At 41.0% G+C, this 23,939-nt stretch overlaps 1 protein-coding gene across 1 annotated transcript; it reads right to left on the bottom strand.

The window, feature by feature from the left end:
* Positions 1-84: 84 nt before the first annotated feature.
* Positions 85-23,450, bottom strand: LOC123980298 (monocarboxylate transporter 1-like). The gene is made up of 5 exons (XM_046064606.1): positions 23,272-23,450; positions 12,445-12,787; positions 4,212-4,355; positions 2,904-3,713; positions 85-1,161 (listed from the first exon to the last, which is right to left on the bottom strand). The coding sequence occupies exons 2-5, from the start codon at positions 12,659-12,661 to the stop codon at positions 872-874; spliced, it is 1,461 nt and encodes a 486-aa protein (XP_045920562.1). The 5' UTR covers positions 12,662-12,787; positions 23,272-23,450; the 3' UTR covers positions 85-871.
* Between the last annotated feature and the right edge of the window lie 489 nt (positions 23,451-23,939).

The raw sequence follows: 23,939 nt of genomic DNA, 5'->3' as shown, positions 1-23,939 counted from the left end.
TGTTCAAATGTGTCTCAGTATAAGATGATGAGCTGCTCTGGTTGGTGGGTGCATGATTAAAAACAAAAACATCACAACACACACTCAAAGTGCACACGTATTTATGTACAAGCACACCATTAACAATGCCTTCTACACCGCTAGCGTTGTGCCCTTCTAGACCAAAAGATACATCAGTTTTCAACTTCCTTCCCATCGTTTATCTTTGTATTTTTAAGCACCGTTCAATTTTTGTGCCTTTTGTCGTTGACTAAGGGTTAAAAATTTCACTACTGCCGACAAAAAAGGAAGTACTTCTCCCTGGTGGTGAACTTCCAGAATTCCAAAACCGTCCTTTCTATTTTTGTGTTCTTTTCTTCTGCATAAAAACCTGGAAATGTCAGCGACTCCACACTCTAGCATGTGAGCGGATTTACTGTATCGACATTAATATGAATGTGTGCAAGTGTGAGTGTGTTAGTACGTGAGGGAAGATGTACAGCATTCTCTGGGTACTGCAACAAAAACTCTGAACCTTTACGGTAGCTCAAAAATCCTGAGAGTTAAGTCCTCATTAGTTTACTGGCTTTTTATCTTACAGTCATTCTGCCTGTTGTGCGTCTATCTGGTGTGTGCGCTCCTGAAGGACTTGTGTTTACCAAAGGCACGTTAAATACCAAAACCAGAGGTCTCAACGCGGTGAGAAGCTGCTTGACGAGCTCTGCAGTCAGCTAAGCTGAGCGTCGCAGCAGCAGGTCTGTTTTTTAATGAAAACTGTTTCTATGGCTTCAGGGTCGTGTAAGAGGTTATTTTCTATCTATAAAGACGGTGTGAGGTTGTACTGAGTAACTGCAACTCATGTTTCTCTGAAGTCCATTTCTTTTAAAATTTTCTACACAGTGTCCTCGTCCATCTTGGCGACTTCAGCCAGTGTGATAGCCGCCGGTGTGCTGTTCTCCGTTGCCCCCTCGATGGATTTTGACGGAGAGGGAGGCGCCAACATGGCGTCGCGCTCCCCCTTGGGCTCCTCCCTGTCTCTTCTCTCCTCCTCTTTCCTTTCTCGGTCCAGCAGGTGGTAGTTGATGCCCATTCCCACGAAGAGGAGGACACTTGAGACGAGGAGGATGATGCCACAGCAGACGTAGGTGTAGTTGTAGTGTTCGTAATAGTTATAGAAACTACCTGGAGGTGCACAAAAGAGAGAGACCATTAAGATTTAACATTCAACGACGGTCTGGATCAATATTTGGATTATTTTAAACATTGACTTTGCCATTATGTAACAGCTGCACCTGCTGTTGCCACTTAAAAACAGGACTGATCACAGACTTAATCAAGAAATGCAGCTTTCTGACTTCCTCTCCTGACACAGATTACCTACACTCCGAACAGATGCCAGTTGAAACCTGTATAACTCTTCCTCGCTGCACAGAACTCAATGGGATCAGTCTTATGTAAGCTGTCATTTTATCTAGGGATGCAACTAACTTTTTTAATTACCGATTAATCTTCCAATTATTTTCTCAACGAAATGTAAAAACAAAAAAGTAGCGACAAACGTCCCTCACAACTTGCCAGAGCTCATGTGAGGTCTTTAAACTGTATGTTGTGTCTGAACATTTGTGCAAAAACAAAATATATTCGGTTTATTATCATATAAAGCAAATTCTCTCATTTGAATAATTAAAATAGTAATAATTTGTTTTTATTGACTAATAACTTGAGTAATAATTGCAGCTTTAAGGATTTAACTTAGTATTGTAGAGATCATTGTTTTCAGGTTAGTAGACCTTTATTATATTATTCTTGACAGTTAGAGATTACTAGTGTTGGGCTATCGCGATATAAATTTCCTCAATGACAATATAACAAATGATCAATCAATGTGAATCCTGAATGAATTGGCACTTAATTTTTCTATTAAGATATTTACTTTGTTGAGGAAAAGGGCCTGAAAAAAAAGATTTAACTTAATTTTACACATGGATAATTGATGAAAATGTTTGTTTCTTCTCACATTTGTTAGGGTTTGGCAAGTGTTTGTCATGTTGTGACTGTTCAACTAGTCGACTACATGTGAGACACAGTTTAAGCTGTAGAATTAAGCGGTGAACAAAAGGCCTGACAAACAGCGATGGGATCCGTGATCAGTGCTGAATGCTTCGTTCAGCTTAATTACATGTTACTGCAGCTTTTCATCTGCTTCAACCAGAACCGTTACACAGCTACAAGTGTTTCTTCTCCAGCTGCTTTAAGTTTATTGTTAAGAGATGTAAGGCGAGCTATTTTTTACTGAGCCGCTCTACTTCATCAGTTTAATTAATCATTATGTCTATGCAGAGTTTCAAAACAACTTCCTGACAACAAGTGCAGAAAATATATTCTCATGAAAACAACAACAAAAAAAAAAACTATTACAGCTCAATTTTTGGTTTGCTAATTGTGTAACTGTCTGTAATTTGTCTTACTCTAGAAGTGCCAACAAAGCTAGAGCCTCACACACTACATTATTTTTAGCCCGATTTGCCGGTTAGTGAGCTCAGCGACCGTCAGACTGTGATCAGTGGTAAATCAGCGATCAGCAGTCGTTATGTATGAACTACACGACGACGCATCAAAACGGCTCCCCGACACATTTCTGACACATCGCCGACGGCAGCGAGATATCTAGCACGCCAAAGTCGGCCGACTCGACGTCCACATCCAGCCAATGAGAGCAGGCAGCTACTTTTTCACTGCAAAACCCTTTTTACTCACCTCCAGCTCTCTCTGTAGCTCAGACAATCCCTGCTACCTGCGTGTGCTAATCCTTTATACCACCCATATTTTTTGTCTTTACAATTGCGATCTTTATAATAACAAACAAAAGCGGTTTCACGTGTTGGTTTGCCTCCCTTTTCTGTGATGCGTGTTGGATGTCTTACCTGTTAGTGGTGGACCCAACAGCACCGGCGCACACTCCACTATTGTAACCAAACCCACGGCTGAGGAGAACCTCTGAGCTCCCACCAGGTCCATCAGTGTCTCGAACAGCACCGAACTCAGCCAGCCAAAAGCGAAACCAAAGAAGATGGCGTAGATCACAAATCCAACGTAGTCCACTGACAGCGGCGCAAACACGTGACACAATCCGTTGTAGAAGACAGCAGCGGCAAAGTAGTACTGGATCCTGGGCCGGACCCACTTGGTGTTGGCCAGTATGCCCATGGAGGGCCGGGCAACCATATCGACGAACGCCAGCACCGACAGAAGGAAGGCTGCCTTGTCTTTGCTGATGCCCTTACTCTTGGCAAAATTGGAGAGGAAGACGAGCGGAGCAAAGAGGCCGAAGAACATGATGACGTTGCCACCCAGGTAAAGCAGGAAGCCGCGGTGTTTAAAAAGCGTTAGGTCAATGAAGGAGTTGACGGTCTGCAGGACTGTCTTCTTAGGCTGTGGTTGTACTGAGTCCACCGCCTTGTCCCCCGCCGAGTCCGGTTTGGGCGGCTGAGGTTTGGGTCCGATGGGGCGCATGAGGGAGCCGGCCACGCAGCAGTTGAGCAGAAGTCCTCCCAGGATGAGGAAGCTGCCTCTCCACCCAAACTGATCGTACATCCAGGAGTTGAGTGGAGCCAGGGTGGACAGAAACACGGGGCTGCCTGCCATAGCGATGCCGTTGGCGATGGGCCGGCGCTTGTAGAAGTATTTACCGATCATAGTGAGGGCTGGATTCAAGTTGAATGCCAGTCCCAAACCTGGAGAGAGAAAGGGCGGGAAGGGAAACCAAAATGTAGGGTTAGGAGAAGATGATGAAATGATGACAAACGAGACATTTGTGCAAAACCATGTGGTACATGTTGAAAAGGATGTGTGGGGAAAAAAAACATCAAGAGAGCGAAAGCCAAGAGTAGCAGAACATAAACATACAATATAATGTAAAAAAATAAAAATACACTGCATGGAAAGCAATTGTCCAGTTTCTTTAAATATATGGGAATCGAGACTGTGTAAAGTGGAAACAGCCTCACACAACACCCTGATGAAAGCAAAACAGCCGGTATTGTTTGGTGAATAAAGCATGGTGTACTAACAAAAAGTTGTGATCAGTTTTAACAGTTTTTTGACAAACAAAATTCTTATAAAACTAAATGTGGAACATACATAAGAACTACACGACCGGTTAAACTTTACATTTTAATGTATTTACATTTACTGTGTGGTACGTTTAAGTTGGAAATGGGTGAGATACCGACCTCCCACTACTCCGATGAAGAAGTAGAGCTGCTCCACGGTGTTGCAGAAGGAGGCCGCTACCAGTCCCGACCCTGACAGACAGCCACCGACTATCATGATTGGTCGACTGCCAAATCTGTTCACAAGGATACTGCTGACTGGACCTGGAGAGAAAGAAGAGACGGGCAAGGAGAAGAAGTGATTAATTAAGTGCAGTAAATGACACCACAGCAGTGTTGAAGTGCTGAAATTGACAAGAGTAATATATACATTTAGGATTAGCTGATTAATTGACTTAATAGGCAACTTTCTTGACAATCTTGACAACAGTTTTTTTTTAAGTAAAAATGCTGAACAGCAGCTTCTCAAATGTGAGTATTTGAGGCTTTTCTCTGCCCTATATTAAGTGAATATCTTTGGGTTTTGGACTGTTGAATGGACAACAAAAGGCATGTGAATACTTGATGCTCTGATAAATACAGAGATAAATACAACAACACTAGTTGCAGCCATAAATAGATCAATAGTATAAGCAAGCAAAAATACAAAACAATAACCATCTAAATTATGAGGATTTGCTGCTTTCCTTTATCTTATGTGATAAACTAAATTAAACTAAAGATGTCCAAGAGCACTTGATCAATTAATCTGCAAAATATAAAAAAAAAAATCTATGGATAAGTAAAGAAAATAACCACCAGTTACAACCCTATGTACATAAACATTATGTGCAGGTAAAAGTTTAGTATGGGTGTAGTTAACTACACTGTATCATCATTAGCTCTCATTTTTAACTGTTCACCAACAGGTGGTGCTATGACGGCAAAAATTAAAGAGGGACAATGAATGATTATGTAACAGCAGCAGTTGCATGGATGTTTCATGGAGGTCGAAGAGGGGAGGAAGAGTGAGGAAAGGAAGGAGGGAAGAGGAGAGGTGAGAATAAAAGGGCAAGGGGAGTCAGAGTGACAGTAATGTCCACCAGGATTTACAATGTGAGGAGGGAGAGGAGTGATAAGTGGAGAGGAGGTAGAAGTAAGGAGAAGAGAAGAGGAGAGTCAAGGCGTCCCACGTGTCTCAGCTTGCGTTGCAGCCTCACTGTGAATAAACCTTTTCATGGATCGAGGCTGAAACTCACTCTGCTGGATATGATCACCGTAAAAGGCCTGCAGCATCAATACAGTAGCTCTGTGTGCAACTATTCAGCATGAGCTTGCAGAAACAGTCACATGTGTACAGCTGAAATAATTCTAAAATTTGCTACTGTTCAGATAATTCCTTAAATCAGTTCAGTGACAAAAATGCTCCTTCCCTGGTTCCTGCCTCACAAATGAAAGAATATGCTGCTTTTCCCAGTTTTGTATAATTGTAAAGTCAGTATATTTGACTGTTGGTGGGAAAAAAAACAAGACATTTGAAGACGTCGCCTTGGACTCTGTATTATTTTGAATATTCTAAATCAGCAAAATAACTATTTATTTAAAACAAAGGTATTTGCATATTGAGAATGCTGCTCATTTGTTTTCTTGTCACAATTTAGATTATAAGAATAAAGAAATACTTAATTGTACCTTAAGAGGAATTAAATTGAGATTGATACCCCGCTTGTGCCTCTATGATAAAAGTGCAACTTGTTTTTATACTTATATTGTATATATACACACACACACACACACACACACACACATCTACATTGCACACAATGAATCAAACGTTGGCAGTAATTTCATACAATAATGTTTTTTAGTTGACTTAAATCAGCATACGTCTAAGGTAAAACGACTCCCAATCCTGAGCCCACTTCAGGCCTAATAATATCTATATAACGTCTAGTAATCATCGCATTAACACAGGCTATATTTCACTATTCTCCTTTAATTTAAAAAATAAATAAGGAGAAAATAATCCAGTCCCATAATAATGTGCGAAAGAAGCAGGGAAAACTAGGATGGTGCACACAGAGAGGTACAGCAAAATAACAAAGTATAAAATATGAATGATCTCCGTAGATGCACTCAGTCTCGTTTCTAACAGGGTGCTCTCAGCCAGCACCCATTTCCTCACAACCAACCCTTCACACAGACCATGGTGGCTTTGCCCTTGAAACTTGGCAGCTGAACACAATGGCCGGGGGCGCTCTGGATGCACGAGCATTCACTCACGCACTCACTAAATACCCGTCTCAGACCCTCAGTGACAACACAGAAGCAAGGTGTGGGCCTGTCCGACGCAAAGCTCGTCTCGGTGGTTTGCCGTGTTCAGGAGATAAAAAGAGCTCTGCCAGAACAAATATCTCACACACCATTTTGTCTGGGCTCCATGGAGATCCACGGCAAACAAAAAGTGAACCTGTACAAGGACAGGAATGAATAAGCATCCACTCAACACTCACACACACATAAATAAATCAGTAGTGACAGTCTTTGTTGCCGTCTGGCAAAACACAAAGAGGGCAGTGAGAAGTGTTCTCAGAGATATTATATAAACCATTCGTTCTCCTCCTCCCCCCCCCCCCACCTCCCTCCATCATTTGCTCTTTTCCCATGAAAGAAAGAACACTGATTGGAGTAAAAAGAAGACTTGTCCTCATCTTTACACTGACACAGCATCCACTAGTGAGGAAAACGAATGTTCAGAGTGAACCCAGCTGTGACGAGGTACTCTAATTTTAGCCGAGACGCTTTTCATTTTCACTGTGCAGCATCTAAGTCACCCAATTCTCGTCTTTCCTCATTTCACTCCGCCATTTATTACAGAGCAAATGTTCACATTCTGATTTAGTGGCCAACTGAAGTGTAAGAGCGAGAACAGCAGCTGGTGATGAGTCAGTCTTACCAAAAACAACCAGAATAAGGAGGGACTGGACAGACTGGAGAAACAGCTGAGTGGATTTGCCCCAGTCACGTCACGCACAGACTAGCATCTGTCCATCTGGACTAAGCCTAATAAGGAATATTTCAGGCATTTTAAGCCTTTATTATGGACAGTAGAGGTCTAATGAGAGAAAGGTGCAACATTGGTGAGTGGCTAACCATTTAACAGGGACGTTGTGTTTCATGGTTGGCGTCTAAGGTGGCAACCCATGCCTCAACTCGCTCCTGACCTAAGAAATAGTCCGGCGCATGACCTCCTGTAAAACAGCTGCTTGCCGTTTTCAGACTTCAGTTTTTATGTAAATTAAACCCGCGAAGGTTCACATCATAATCAGTGAGCTGTAGATTTGCTGGTAAGTAAATTTTTTTTTTTAACCTTTGGACACAGCCAGGCTAGCAGTTTCCAGTCGTTATGCTTAGCTAAGCTAAATGTCTCCTGGCTCCAGTTTCTTATTTACAGACATTAGAAAGCAAATGAGTGTATTTCCCAAAATGTCAAGCAATTCCTTTAAGTGACTTATTATCTTGACTACTTCTTTCTGTACTTAAGTCAAGATGTTAAAGATCCCTTAACAGTGAATTCTACACCTTTACAAAGTTTATAGTGTTTATGGTTACATTGTCAGGAAATAGTTAACAGTGGTGTTGTAATGGACTGCATTATATTAAGAGGTGTATCTAATGTTTTCTCCTCCCTATTTACATACACGAGATGGGCAGAATATTAGAAACACCTCTGTATGTGCAGTCCAATACAACACTAAGACTATGACCTCAATGCTAAAACCTATCATTGATTTAACACCTCTAGAGTAAACTGTGTCTATAAAAGGCCAAAAATTTCAGTTATTATTTTCATCTATTTGCTGAATTGGAATAAATCCAAACTCCCCCTTTCCAGGCCACTTCACGGTTAGTCTTATCAATATCCAATAACCCGTAGCACTTATTAAAACAAGCTGGTGTGTATTCATGCAGAAACACAAACACCCAAAGAACAAGGAAATCCCACGGATCATAGGACTCCCACTCAGTGAGGTCATCAAGTGACACAAGTTCTGCAACAAAAGATCCTGAATTTACAGGAACTAAAAAGTGCATAACATGTTTGTTTTTGTACTACAACCACAAACCAAGAGGATTAGGAAATTAGTGAAGGAAGCAAGTGACGGGTCAATTTAAAAGAAACAATCTTCTAAAATTGTACTGTACTGCTTAACTGAGTTACACAGTTTCCCCAATTCTGCTAAATGTGAACATTTTTTTAATCTACTGTACTTTCTTATTCCAGACTGGTGTACCAATCTGTTCAGAAGACAGAGGGCCGATCAGTGAGCCATGTTTTTGGTTTCAGTTTCTCCTTTAACCCCCCCCCCCCGTGCTGTGTTAAGTCACCATAAGTTGTCTGTGTTTAAAAGTGGTATTCACGGCTCAAAAGAAAAGGCGCCACTCCTCGTGGAAATAAGGATAAACAACTATAGCTCAAGCTAAAGTTCACGGAGGACTTCCCACCTTGGAAAATCCGCAAATTTTGACTACCAAACACATTTCCAAGTTAGTTTTATTACAAAAATCAAGATTGCTGGGCCCCATCTAAAACGATCTTTAACCATTCCCTTAAATTATTGCTGTATTTCCTTACATTGTAGTTGGTGAAGAACCTTGTGAACTCTGGTGCTATAGAAATAGAAAGTTTACTTACAAAACTACTAAATCACTCACTGCAGTTACATCCTTTTGAAAGTTCCCATAAAAAGGTATTTACATGAGTGATAAACAAAAAGGACACAGCATCCTGTTTACATTTACATTAAAATATGCAATAAACTTAAATTTAACTCTCCACTACAGGCAGACCTTTAAAAAGATGAAAGATGTGGGTCACACGTATTACACTGGTGAAAATTAGGTGCAAAATGATAAGCTTTTCCAATGAGTTTAAGATATGGGGCCCTTTGCTTTCTAATATTATTGAACTTTGCTACCATATCTGAGTGATGCAGTTCCCTTGTTACAGTGTTTGTTTGTTTGTTTGTTAGTTACAGTGTGAGCTACGTTAGCAGCTGAAAATGATGCAACTCCTCTTTCTTGTTGTTGCATGTTTCATACCTTGAAACCAATAACGGATGGGAGGGGAAAAGTCTGACTCTTGCTTCACACATCTTCCTCTCCCTCCTTCACTTTTTTTGCACAGCACATTTTAATTGGTTCACACAATTTGTCAGCTGACTTGATAAATACATAAGGGGGGATTTTTTTTTTTATACGTTTGCGGAAGTCAGTGTGTGTACGTGCATTTCCTCATGAGTAACCTAGGAGTACTTTGGTTGGGGTTTTGCCAAAATGGTGTCTACAACCTCACCCTCCTACTACAGTACAAGCAGACTTAATGACGTCATTAACTGGTGATCCAGCCGAATTGCAAAAGAATAAAACACTAAAATTAAGAAAAAAAAAGAAGAAACTATTCAAACATCTGGCTCCTGTTAGGCAATTTCACTCGTTGCCCTTGTTGCTCCCTCAGCAGTTTCCTCTCATAAATGCCTAAACCTGCCGAATGAGAGTGCAGACTGGCACGTAGCTCTTGAAGAGGATGAATGAGTAAGTGGAAAGAACAGACACCATTTTTAGATACGAATATCTGAACTGAGAAGGCACAGAGATAGAGACAGAAAGAGAGATGAAGGTGGCTGGGGGAGACAGAGCGTATTTGAATGAGGAGGAAAGAGCTTGCTTGTGTGTTGAGACAGAAAGACAGAAACCTGAGAAGAAACCTCATCTAACTGAAACTGGATCAGTGTCTTTCTTAAACCCTGCCTTGACATGTAAATGGGAAGGCTGCTGCTGCAGCAGTGCAGATAAAAGGGTCACTACATGCAGGAACTGGCTGTTTTGAAATGATTTAAAAAGGCACAGTGAAGTGGTAGTTATTTAGTTCAAGCAGCATTGTATACGCCTAAGCTTGAGATCCTCTGTAGGGTTGGCGATGTCACTACTTTGGTCCTGACTGAAATATCAACAGCATTTGATAGATAGCCGTGACATTTTGGACATACTTTCATGGTTCCTTGATGAGGTCTCCTACAGACCTTTGTGATCCTCTGACCTTTCCTCTAGCGCCACCAGCTGGTTTACATTTGTGTTTTTTAGTGAAATATCTTGACATGAAATGTAGTTCAGATGTTCATATTCACATCAGGATTAACTGTAAAACTTTGGTAAGCCTCTGAGTTTTCATGTAGCATCATCATCAGGTCAAAATGTTCTTTTGTCCCAATACCTACAAAACTGATGAGATTCCATGAGCCTCAGTAGCACTTTTTGTGTTTGGGTTGAATTAGATGATGAACATGGTAATCATCCTTACTGAGATTGTGAGCATTCGAGCTGCTAAGAACAATCATTTGTATTATGGAATTGGCAGATACTTTTAGCAATAAATCATTTAGTTTATGAAACATCATAAAAGTGAAAAATGTCCATCCCAGTTTCCCAGAGCTCGAGGTGACATCTACAAACAGCTTGTTGACCAACAGTCCAACGCCCAAAGATATTCAGGTCAGACAATAACATAAACCAAAGACAGAGATCAAATCCTCACATTGCAGAAGCAGCATCCACAGTACAATTGGTTGTAACATAATAAATTTACTTCCACAACATATTTATGTGAGTGTGTAGTCTTGCATCAGGTCGTAATTTTGCTATATGCTATGTACCATGTACACCAGAATGTGATGTTAAGTATAGTTTTTAGTGTTGGAGCAGTTTAAGCTTATGTGTTAAAAAGCAGAATAAAATAATGTTGAAAAACTAACAACTGAACTGAACTGTTGAAATAGTTGTTAGTTAATGGACTAACTGTTGCAGCTCTAGTGAGTATTTCATCAAGCTGCTGATTGGCACTCTCAGACTTGATGCAGGGAAAATTGGGAAACACATTTTGCAAGAACCACATTTCAAAAACTGAGATGTTAATATGTTAAATCAATTACACAACAAACCAGTTAAACGATATTTGCCAATGGACAAGTAAAAGAGACACCGAGTTCCAGCCACAACAGAGTTTACTAGTGTTGTTTTTATGCCTTCTGCAACAACATAGCTACCTGTGATAGTTAATAAGATAATTCAACGTGTGATTTTCCTTGTTTTTCTCCAGCAGCTTTAGTCGGATTACAGTAGAACAAATACGTGCTTGTTTTCATAACTTGTTTGCACTCCAAAGTATCCATTTCTCATATTGTCTCCTGCTCTCCCTTCAGCAGTAAGTGTTATTCAAGCTGTGACTGAATGGGATAGATGAGGGACTGATAGCGCAAGTAGAGAGAGAGAGAGCACAAGTAGAGCGGGTTAGAGAGAGCGGCTCTTGTTTGTTTTGGGTGGGTGAACGATAAAAAAAGGCAGAGCCTCATAAGAAACAAGTATTGCTCAAGAATCCAGCTTAAGATAAGAGAAACTAATACCAAACTCCTCCAGCAATCTGGTTCAAATTCCATTCTTTAAGTGTTTATAATGAATTGTAAACCGCAGCATCAACCACAAATGCTCTAAGACCTCCGTATTTGGTTTGGTGTACGTTTGTAATGTGACACTATGCCCAACTACTGGCTGCACTTCAGAGCTTGCGTTTATGTTCAAGAGACTGAGAATCTGCAAATGTCAAACGTCTGCTGCTTAATCTTTTAAATGTTGTTTATAATGCTTAGCAATTGTTGGGTTTGAAAGAAGGCATTCCTCAGACTTTTGGTGGTGGAGATCCTTAACCGAATCGGTTCACAGCCCTTAGGTGCTGGCAAAGACAGTAATCATTTTCATTCTGAATTCAGCCACTACAAGTCATATGTACTTGTGGTTTTTATTTATTAATTATGTGTTTATGATCTTTGTAAGTGTAGATTAAAGTTGCCATGTGTCATTTTGCGTGCTGTCCTGAAATGCACTGGAAACGCCTAATCGGATCCAACCAGCAGTGTGCCAGTCGGGTTTTGGAGCGCCCTTCTTCGTCTATCCTGTACACAACATCTCTTTATTTCCTTTTTTTCCCCTCTTTCTTCTTCTTGTGACTTGTAATACTGGGCTATATAAATAAAATGGACTTGACATCAAATGGGCAAAACACCACACCTTCTGTATATAAAATCACAAATCATTAAGATTATGGTCAGCGATTAAAAGGTCTGGAACAAGTTGGATTTACTATTAACATAGGACTAGAAAATGAATGATCCCTGCCTGCTGTGTGTAACATGAAATATAATAAGATTAGGGTTCATTTTACCCTTCTAAAAAGATTTCTTTGCCTATTCCATTTAAAATGGGGAAATAACTGTTTTCTGTAATAAAGACAGTTTCAATCACACACACACACGTCACTCACCTCCACCATACATGACAGCCAGCATAATGGAGGAGATCCAGGACACCTGACTGGGTGTGGCGTCGAAGATGACCTCTATGTCTTTGAAGAACACGGTGATGGATTTGGGGAAAGCGTAGGAGAAGCCAATGGAGATAAAGGCCCCCACCACCACCGCCCAGCCCCAGCCACCTTCAGGAGGGGTGTACCCCACAGGCCCACCCACCGCTGGAGCCATCTCTGCTCACAAGGAAGATGAAGATGGAGATGAAGGAGGAGATGAAGTCAAATGCCGCCGCAGGAGGACAGCTGAGTTCAGAGAAGAGGAAGCCTGACCAGGTGCACTGGGGTCAGAATTCAAAATCTGTGGGAGAAACAGAGTAAAAAGCTTATGTAAAAAATGTGAAAGACATCATAATTTTCTACTTATCAGCATTTTGATTTAGTTTTCTGTCTGCAGCAGGATGAAGTATGTAGGAAAAGAGGGTTGAGGAAGTGGAGGAGGAGGACAGGAATGTTTTTCCCGTCCTCCTACTGTCCTTTATAATTTTATCATTTTAAAAAGGGCTGGGAAATATGGCCATAAATAAATGTTATCACGATAGAATATTTCATTATTGCATAATTATCAAGATAAATATCAATTCACTATTTCTTTCCAGTTTAAAGGCTTAAATCATAACGTGATGTCTATGAAGATTCTCAGTCATCCAGGTCATAGTTATCCAACGAAGGTTAAAATCAAGGGCAACTGGACTTGGTTGAAGATACTGGAAGACGTTTCGTCCCTCATCCAAAGGACTTCTTCAGTTCTGACTGACTGGCAGGGAAACTCAGCTATTTAAATCAGAACTAAGTGTTGTTATCGGGAGAAAGAGCATCTGAACTAGCAGGGCCGCATACCAACATACCAGCAGCAGGCAAGCAGCTGGCATATTTATCCAACAGAATAATGCACAAAGATTAGACCATGAAAATCTTAGTGTGAAATGCTGATAATTCCTCTTGTAGACTACAGCAGGCAAATCACACTCAACTTCTTGTTAAGATAGCATCGTTGGCCAGTTCAACCACAGCAAGCCTCCGTTGTCATAACACCAAACTACAGCCTATACGTTTCTAACGGCTGCCGAGAGGCTACTTGAAAGGCTGCTAAACACCTGAAGAAGTCCCTGGTTCAACCATGTAAAGCACTTTGGAGCTTTGTTTAGAAAAGTTCTGTATAAATAAAGTGCATTGTTATTATTCTTATTAAATCTAGTCTGTACAAACTCGATATTGAAATGTTTTCAAAAATGCGTTTACTTAAAAGGTATCAATCCAACTACTGTCTTGGCATCAGTAGTGAAACTCCAGTATGATAAAGGCCTTCTTCCTCAGCAAACAGATATGGAAAAGCACAGGTGTTAGCACTAACATTTACAATGTCTCTGTTGTATTCAAATGTCCCAGTAAGTCATGGCAACGTGACCGTGAACCAGCCTGAACAATACCAATCACTTGACTGTGACTAAATGGGTTGTTCACATTCGCTTCTAAAATAAGGTGCCATTTCCTGTAACCGTGTCATGTAACAGAATACGTGCCAGATTCACATTTGATGGTCTCTAATTAGGTTACCTGGAAATTTTAGAAGTCACATTGAATGCAACCTCATCTCATAGCCTGATGGCAACCAAACTATTATACTGAACTGGCTGATTAAATAATTTAGTGACAGTTGACAAAATCCCCTGGCTCCTTCAATGAATGCAGCCATTTAAATGCTGTATTTTCCATTTAAACCAGCCATCACTCTGGTATTTATGGCCAGCTCTGACATCACCTGCTACTGTTTGGTCCATTTACCTTAAATAGATTCTGGTACATAAATCTACAAACCACACAGGCACTGTAGTATACAGATATGCAGGAATACTACATATGAAGAAGAGCTGAGTAATGCTATCATGTCAGTGAAGACAGAGAGAGGCAGGTCTGTATCATAAAGTACTGAGCAAGGGTTCAGCTAGCTTTGTAATAACTCATGAACAGTCAGGCGACAAGCTCCCCTACAAGGTATAATGTTGTAAACAACCATCAATCATTACACTTACAGCCTGTTACTGTAACTGGTTAACTTCGCTTTCACTTCTTCCTTCTCCCTATGTTAATGCATGTATGAAGATGCATATAGAACAAATTAAACTCCACAGTCTGCTTGTAACCCTGCTTTTGTCCTCAACATTTAACTATATTCATCTCCAGAAAGCAAAACCTGGTTAAACAGTGATAACAGTGAGACTGTAGTGTGTTGAACAAGACTTATCTTGTTGTTTTGCATGATAATGCTCTGCTAATGCTGAGGTTTCAGTAATTTCCTTCCTTCTAGGCAGTTTCAGTTCACGCCGGTCCACAAGGAAAATTTACATGCAGACTTTAACCTGCACCAAGTTATATCCTTCTTATGAAGTCTGAATTAAATGTCTCTCTTTTAGCTTACTGTTTTATTTATTTACAGCTTGATACCCACATAAAACTGAATTAAAATCTGATTAAAGCAAGCAAGAAGAGACTTCCCAGGACAAACCACCAGAGGAAAGGTAAACAAGTTAACTGGTAATATTATCACTGTCGTTATCAGGGTTTTCTCAAGTTGGTCGATGACCTTAAAAGGTGACAGAACAATGGGCTTGCTTCACATTAGATGTGTAGTAGGCTGTCGTTTGCTAAACTCATTAGCAAACTAATGAGAAAATGGTGTGTCAGGACTTTCCTTTGCAGCCAAAATCTTGCTGCTCAAGATAGGTAATCCATCACAGAGAATATTTAGTCTGATTTACTTAGTTACTGTCATGCAACAATGCAGCGGCAAGCATGGACTGTTTGGAGAAAATTCCCAACTTTAATCATGAAGTTAAGAACCAGTTCTGAACTGGAACAGGTTCAAAAATATAATGTGAAACCTTTTGACTCAGACTCAAACACACCGATCAACCTGAATGGTTTGGGTAATTATTGGATGTCACTTATGTGCGGTAAGTAGGGGTGTAACGGTACATGTATTCGTACCGGACCGTTTTAGTTCAGGACTTTCAGAACGGTGCACATGTGCACAGAATGAAGTCTTTCACGCTATGTTAGGCTTGTTCTGTGTGTGGAACATATGTAAATTCCGGGTTTCCACACGGACATATTAAGTGGTGGACCAAATCTCTGCCTTGCGGCGCTACAGAAGCAGCCGTTTTAGCCCAGCCTCTCGCTAATTAGTGACTTCAGCATCATGGCCAGCAATTTAACGTTTCCCCTTACTGTACCGAAAATCAACCGAACCGTGACTTCAAAACCATACCGGTACATACCGAACTGAGATTTTTGTGTACCGTTACACCCCTAGTGGTAAGTGAGTAAGAGTTCAGGCTTGTGCAGACTACATGCCGTGACTTCGCCGTGCTGTTCAGACTGCACAACTTGCTGTCTTGTGACCGGAGTCTTAAAGTCGTGGCGTTCGCACTATGTGACAGGGGGTCACACACTACACAAGCTGACAACGGCCATGTCACCGGATGCTGGTCTCCAAACCACATTATGTCAAGCAAACACACATGAAATGACACGAACCTACACACGAAACAGCTGTTTGTTATTATAAAGATAGCAATTATAGAATATGGGTTGAAAGAATGGATTAGCACATGCAGGTAGCAGGGATTGTCTGAGCTACAGAGAGAGCTGGAGGTGAGTTAAAAGTGTTTTGCTGTGAAAAAGTAGCTGCCTGCTCTGCCAGCTGCCTGCACTCATTGGCTGTAGAGTCGGCCAACTCCTCCAGATATTTGGCATGCTAGATATCTGGCTGCCGTCTGCTATCTGTCAGCGATATGTCAGGGAGCCGTTTTGATGAGTCGGTGAGTAGTTCACATATAACGCCGATCGATCGCTGATTTACCCCTGATCGCAGCCTGACGGTCGCCGAGCTCACCAACCGGCAACTCAGGCTTAAAATCGTGTAGTGGGAACTAGGCTTTACTCCACTTCACAACTAGAGGAGCTCAGGAGGAAGAGGAAGTTTGATATACATAGAGACCAAACTGTTGGTCAGCACTCTGCAGAGTGCCAACATTAGCAGCTGGGTAACATTAGGACACACACTAAAACAGATCTGTGTAATGAGCACGTGCCACAATTCCTAAAAAGAAGGCCATCATATTCAGGCCAACACCGTCCAGATTTATCTTCTTAAAATAATTTGACCTTATGACATATTATACAGCTAGACATACAACTTTCCTGCATACACACACACACACTAATCCATTGACGCACAAAGAGTATTTGAAACTCACAATGAGAAAGACTGAGTCATGATGAACTGCGCAAAAGCTATTTCCTCATGTCCTAAAGATCTAAAGGAATGATGCAACATTGGAAACAAAAGATATGATTCACCAGAATTACAGGCTTCAATTCAACACAAAGCTTCAGTATCAACTCTGAGCAAATATCAAAAAAGGCACCTACTTTTAACATCTATCTCCCATTTTAAAGCAACCAAAGTTTAGCCTTCCTTCTGTTCATTCATTCTCTTACAGAGATGGCTTATCTTTTATTTTGTGTACACAATAACCCGGGTCAAAAGCCTCTGACTTCAGTCAACAAATGCAGACGTATGTAGCACTTAGGACAAACAAACAGTCAAATGGGTGACGTCTGAAACCAAACATTCAGTATGACCAGCAACATGCACAAGCATAAGGCAGTTCCTCTTCCTCCACACTTGTCTCTTCTTGTGGTGTCAGATACCACACATTCATATTAACACCCAAAAAACTGCCAATCAAGCAGCACAGACGCTGAAATGAACCCTAAAGGTCATAAAATAACCGGCCAGTCTTTGGTGTCTGGTTGGATCTTAAGGTAAATGCAAAGCACTGTCACGGAAATCAACGCAAACTTTCCGTGGGTAATTGTGTGCGTGGTTTTGTGTGTCTGTTTTTATTCAGAGGAAAATGTTACAGTTATTGATAATAAAGCCAGGAGCTTTTAAGTCACAAAACGTCCCTCAACACTAAACCCAGTCAGATGGGAAATAATTTTCTGTTTTTTCTTCTTGTCAAACACCAGACAAGCAACTGGCCACCCAAATGATCCAACAAAATGTCCCGCTACTCACACTACAGCCTTGGCCTTTAATTTATTATGACCTTAGAAGAGAGTATGTTTAGTGATAGGTCATCCAGAGGCCGGAGAGACCATCAAAGAGTTGCTGGCCCTCTCGTGTTGCTCACAGAGATGTTTGACACATACCCCTTCCGCCAATGACGTCACTGACACACAGCCATGCATACTCTCACACTAGTGCAAACACGCATCCATTTCTCTCTCAGGCTGTCACTCACTAAACCTTTCATCTTTTCTAATGCAGCTACAATTTAAGCTACAGATCAAAACTCAGTTCAAAGAACATCTACCATAAAAAAAAACAAAAAAAAAACACAAGCCCCAAAGCGGTGCTCTACACATCAGTGCTAACCGAACTAGCGGTATGCTAAGCATCGGGTCCTGACCTGTGCTGCCGTATGGTCTTCCTGTAGTGAGGAGGAATGTGATGACCACAGGAGTAACATTGCAGCAAGTCCTCCTTTTTAGTTCGGACACGCTGTATAACTGGTAATCTACAGGTGCGTTCGAGATAACTGGCTGACTTTCGCCGACTTGATTTAGATAGGGGAATAAAAACAGCGCCGTCAAGTCAGACACAATCTATCTCCGGTAGACTGCGGGAGGTTACTGTGAGTTTATAACAATGATCAGGCCTTGCTCCCACGAGGTCTAGTGACGTAACACCAGAGGTAACGCTCGAACGGGAATTATGCAATTCACTTCTTAAGGTCCTTTTAGGACACTTTGCTGTCTGAACGCGGTTAACGCCACATGTTTTTGCTGAATCTTAAGAAATGGTACTTTTACTAAGTACTAAACAATGTGCTGATTAATTAAATAGACAGAAAATTAAGCTATTTTGACAAAAATCAAAATACAAAAGTATCTAAAAGTTAGTCAAGACAAATCCCCAACATTCTCTAGTTAACAGCGTCTGAACTGTGACGATTTGCTGCTCTTCTTTCTCTTATGCAATATCTGTTACTTAACCTTCTTACAGGTAAAAAATAATAGCTCATCTTCCTCGCATGTAGGCAGTAGCAGCATAATAAAATGCAGAAATTAACTGCACAACAGCTGCTAGCATAGACAACAAGGTCGGCAACACCTGTAATGCGTTATCCATCTTGAATTAACCACTGGTGGTCAAGGCTGATGTGTTTTCTTCTGGAAAAGGGCAACATGATAGAGGCGTGACCAATCAGGGAAACAGACGAAAATCGTCAGAGCAGTGTGGACACCAGGCGTAAACATAGCATAAGTTTTGTGTTTTAAAACAAAAGCGTATTGTTTGGATGTAGCTTTAGTTTTAGCAGCTTTGAACAATGTTGTGTATGTAGCCATGTAGGTGCACTGGAAACAAAAAAAAGCCGTAGAGCAGTTATTTCAACTGAAAAAAATCTTAACAGGCAGCAGTAATAAATGAGATACCAGCAGTTTTTTTTTTGCTGCAAAATTTAAGTTAAAAGTCTGGCACTGTTATGCACGTGGCCTGTATGTGAGACCAGAAAGCTTCACAGGCTTAGCAAAAGTAACTAAGGGGGCGGAGGTTAGCAAATAGCCTAGTTGCTGGGCTTCAAAAATGTCCAGTCTAGGAGTTCACATACAACTGGCACAGTATATATTAGAAACCTTTAGGGGTTTTGTATGTCAGACAAAGAAAGGGACCCACATCATGAGGACCAGTTGTTAAAAAGAGTGGGAATGTGATATGTAGTCTGGGCTCGGGTTAATGGGAAGCAGGCTACACCAGTGGGAATGGATTTATGTTGCCATCTCCCCCAAGGGTCCCACTGTTCTGTGCTAGAGCCCAGTTAGGTGTCTGTGTGTGTTTGTGTGTCTGGGTACCAGCAAAGCAGGACAACTCCTGAAGGAATTATCAATGAGGCCATTCATTCTGCAGTAACAAACGCTCCCTTTACCAAAGTGTGTTGAGGGGCCGGACTTACCTGAAATCCCTTGAACAACTACTAATGGTGCGTTCAAGTTGACATGTGAAGTCGGAAGTCAAAATTTCAAAAGGAACGCCCCCTTGAGTCGGAATCCCGACTTCGTGATCCAAGATGGCTGTCAGGGTATCAACAGTTAGTGAAAGTTCTAGTTTATACTGTTTATTAGCACTTCTGTGTACTTGTGTCTCATAGAAATGTTCGTACACGTATTGCTACAGTGTTCAGTATGAGTAAATACTGCACAATGCGGTTTATTTTATTTTTTTAAAATCAACAGGCGTATCAATAGCTAACCTGGCTAGTTGTAAACAACGGCTGGCTGAGCGAGGTTTTACGACTTGTTAACTGGAACGCCGTCAACTCGGGTGTGACGTCATTCCCAGCTCCGACTTCTGAGGTAAATGGAACGCACCATAATGGTTTCAGCAGATGAAAATGTTACAATACAAACTGACCCAACCCGTAGAGGGTTCAACCCCAGGGGAAACTCTGTCATAACAATGATTAAAGATGCTTTGTCTTTATGTCTGTCTGGCACGCTGCATTTCCCGAATTTTCCAAGTAGAGACAATGAAAGACAGGATATTAACGCCAACCTATGACACGTGGGAAGGGAAGGAAGAAAGGGTCAACAGGGGGTTAGTAAGGGTTAGTGCATTTAATCATGCACCTACAGTGTTAAAATACTGTCCATGTGATTTAAAACTTTAATTATAAAACTGCTTCTCTGATCCTGAATTGCAGAGGGCCCCGTTTTCCCACATTTACGCAGCGGATACCTGTGAACGATCACCCAAGCAGCAGCAACTAGTAAAAAAAGAAAAATGCCTCTGTCCCTGATTGGTGGCATTCTGGGTTTCATCCCGATGATAAAGGTGAACCAGCCAAAACAGACGAGTCAGATGCAGCTGTGTCATTGGGTCCTCCAGAAGGATCTATGGAAGAAGAGCGCTTATTTCCTATCTATTCATTCTTCTATGGGCCATACGTAGGCTAATTGCATATTACACACACAGCCTTGTGGACAAAGTCATACATGCAACAATGACTCCGAAACTCGTCGTATGCCGTATAACTCTGTGAAATGTCAGCAAGATATGGGAGGTATGAAGAAATAGATACCTCCCAAGCCTCCTGACAAGGCATAACAATTATGATTAGATGTGACAATAAAGACTGTACAATGAGAAACATTTTCTGCCAACAGCCAAACTTAAGTGCCAGAACAGGTCCTGAATATGAAAGTAGAATAAAAACCACAACTGGATGGGTTAGTTTTGGAGCAGCAACCTGCTGAGCCAAAACCTGACAACAGAAATATGTGATTAAAGAAAATGGGAAGCTTTTAATGCATTCACTACAACCTGAAACTAATAACTGACTCGACAGATAAGGTGTGTATATTACTAATGACATGCCGTATCATTTTTAATGTGGTTAAAAAAAAAAAAAAGAAAGTTGTCTAATTGTTGACAATTACACGTCTCAGTGTTACACACTGCAAAAAAACACTCCTACCAGCTCCACGGTGGAAGAGCATGGAAGTGGTTTGGTTACAAAAGATCAGATGAACAAACCACGGTAATATGTAAGAAGTGTAAGAAGACTGCAACAACAAAAAGGGGGCAATACAACAAACTTATTTCACCACCTCAAGGAAAAGCGCCCGGTTGAGTACGAGGAGATATCAAAATATTTTTTGGTATTTTGTCATGAACATCGTTATGGCAGAAATACCCTGAAACACTGATATTATTTCACCCATCCCTTTCAACACATTGATTCAACTGCTCTGCCATCTACAAATTTGACTGACATTCAGCTGTAAGAGGTCAGCGTTTAAAGGATAACACAGACTTCAGCAGGGTGTGTGTTTGCATTAAACCATGTCCTGTACTTGTCTTTCTACAGGTCACGCTGCCACTAACAAATGGAAAATGAAATGCCAATCACTCCCTTTCTGAACCACAAACAGTCCTGGTTACACATTTATTTATAGACAACAAGCAGCTCAGGCTGTTTTGGGGACAATGGGGACGGGATGGACGGCTGCGCATGTGGCTGTCGTGTGATCTTTCCATTGAGCTCTGACCTTTAAAGAGCCGGGATGGGAAACTCATTCAGGGCAGAAAAGATAACGCATTAGAGACGCGGCGGTCACATGCACTGCTGCACCAAGCAGAAATCGAACCTGTGGATGTTTGTATTCAGTAGAGCTGCGTGATTAATGGATGAGTTTGCAACTATTTAATTAAGCTATTTTGATAATTGATTAATCAGCTTGAGATAATTGAAAGATTAATTAACATGAAAACTGTGACATCCACTCCATGTGCAAAAGCTATTGGTGCATTTTTTTTAATAAAAAAAAAAAGAAAACTCAGTTTATGCCATTTCTATGTAAATTATATTCCTCTTTGATCCTGCAATACACCCGGTACACACCCAATATAACCATATTGTCTGCCGGTAACTTTAACGAGTTTAAAATTTCCACCATGCAACTTATGGATTTGAATGTTAGCTTGCAGGCTAATGCACCATTAGCAGTCATTTGAAAGACTCTCTCAGCTCTATGCACATGCAGTGGATATTTCACTTTATTATAGATTATGTTTAATGTATTTTCCCATCATTGACTTTAATTGGCTCTGGGGAGGGGGAAAAAAAAGTCATATGCAGACTTCAGCTAAGGAGTCTAAAAGCAGATGTCCAGTTCTGACTAGGACGTTAACTGGATGATTTTGGGACATAAGTGGATCTTGGCGCCAGGGCGGGGCATCTTAACAGCATAATTAGGGTTTTGCATCCATGGCAATGACAGAGTTCTAAATTGATTGTTTAGTATGTGTATATAAGGATTATTTTTTAATTACACATTGTTGAAGCCATGTTGGTGAAAACATTTCAGAAAGTATAGCATATTAGAGTTAGTTGCATAGAGGTGTTGAATTCTCACTGTTGCAGCCTAAACAAACTTTTGCAGAATAGGCTAGTTTGTATTGGATAATCTGTGGTAATAATATACAGATGGGTGACAAAGAAAGGCCAACATTAAATGTCTCAGTGTGAATGTAAATGCTCCGTATTTGTATAGCGCCTTTCTAGTCTTTTCAACCACTTAAAGCGCTTTTACATATCTGCATTCACCATTCATTCACTGAGCCCAAGTGCTCAACCAGACACTAACATTCACACACATACAGCCACCAAAGGCAATTCGGGGTTCAGTATGGAGTTTGTCAGCGTCGTTCAGGAAGCTGAAATACAGACAAAAAGCACGGGAAAGATTTTGGTCCTACTTTTAAAACTACACCGTGCTGACTCGTGTAACGTTAGAGTACCGTCTCAATGTTTGCTGGGTTGCGGTTTTTGCCAGTGTGGTGAGGCAGCAGCCGGGTCAGATGCGAACACGGGCAACCTCACTGACTTCACATGTAAAAATAGCGCCAGCATCACGGCGCAGTGAATGAAGCTACGTCGGTTCAAAACGGCCCTATAAAACCCAGTTACTTTAATCATGTGCGCTCTGTCGTAATTAAATATAAGCGACAGCCGGAAGACAGAGACCGCTTCCAGGAGATAAACTAAAATAAAGGGAGCTAATAATTTACAACTTATAGCTAAGCTGACGTTAGTCGCTCAGCGCACATTGAGATGTAACGACAAGAATAGCCGTTTAATTCAACAGCTGCCTCTTTGTCTCGACACACCACCACGCGGGGACGGTTTGTCCGCCGTACGCTCGTTCACTCACCGTGGGTGTTCGGCGGGGTCCGGTGCAGGCTCGGTCCTGCTTGTGTGAGAGTTGTCCGGGGTGTCCTTGCTCCTAACAATGGCTACACGTTTGGTCCAGCAGCAGCTCGGGGTACTGGGTACCACAGGCTGCCCAACTTCAGGGGATGGCGATGATGACTACTATAAAGCGCATGCGTAGAGATCGGCTGTAAAGGAATCTAACCGAACGTGCAGAAAGAGGCACGTGCTCTTTAGCTGTGAATTCAGATACTTACAAAACAATATCACACTGTAAACATACTCCATTACAAGTAATAATACTATATTGAAAGTTTTAAGTTATAGTAAAGTACACAATTACAGTATTGTCAGGAAATATATAGATATATATATAAGTATCAAGAGTAGACATACTTAATGAAGAGAAGTTACCCCTGTGAATGCATGTAGTATATCTAATGATGTGATATATAAAAGTACAAAATATCAGGAAAATATCCTTAAAATATGAAAAGTAGAAGTTCTCAACAAGAAGAAAAATGAGCCCTGTGAGTGCAAAAGTATTATCAGTGCTTAATGTGCTTAAAGTATAGAAATATCAGGAAAATATACTTAAAGTATCAAAAGTAGAAGTACTCAATGAAGAGAAAGTACCTCTCTGGGTTTATGTAGTATATCTAATGATGG

The sequence above is a fragment of the Micropterus dolomieu genome, linkage group LG12 (assembly GCF_021292245.1).
Source record: "Micropterus dolomieu isolate WLL.071019.BEF.003 ecotype Adirondacks linkage group LG12, ASM2129224v1, whole genome shotgun sequence".
NCBI lineage: Eukaryota > Metazoa > Chordata > Actinopteri > Centrarchiformes > Centrarchidae > Micropterus > Micropterus dolomieu.
This window is presented reverse-complemented; position numbering and strand designations above follow the sequence as displayed.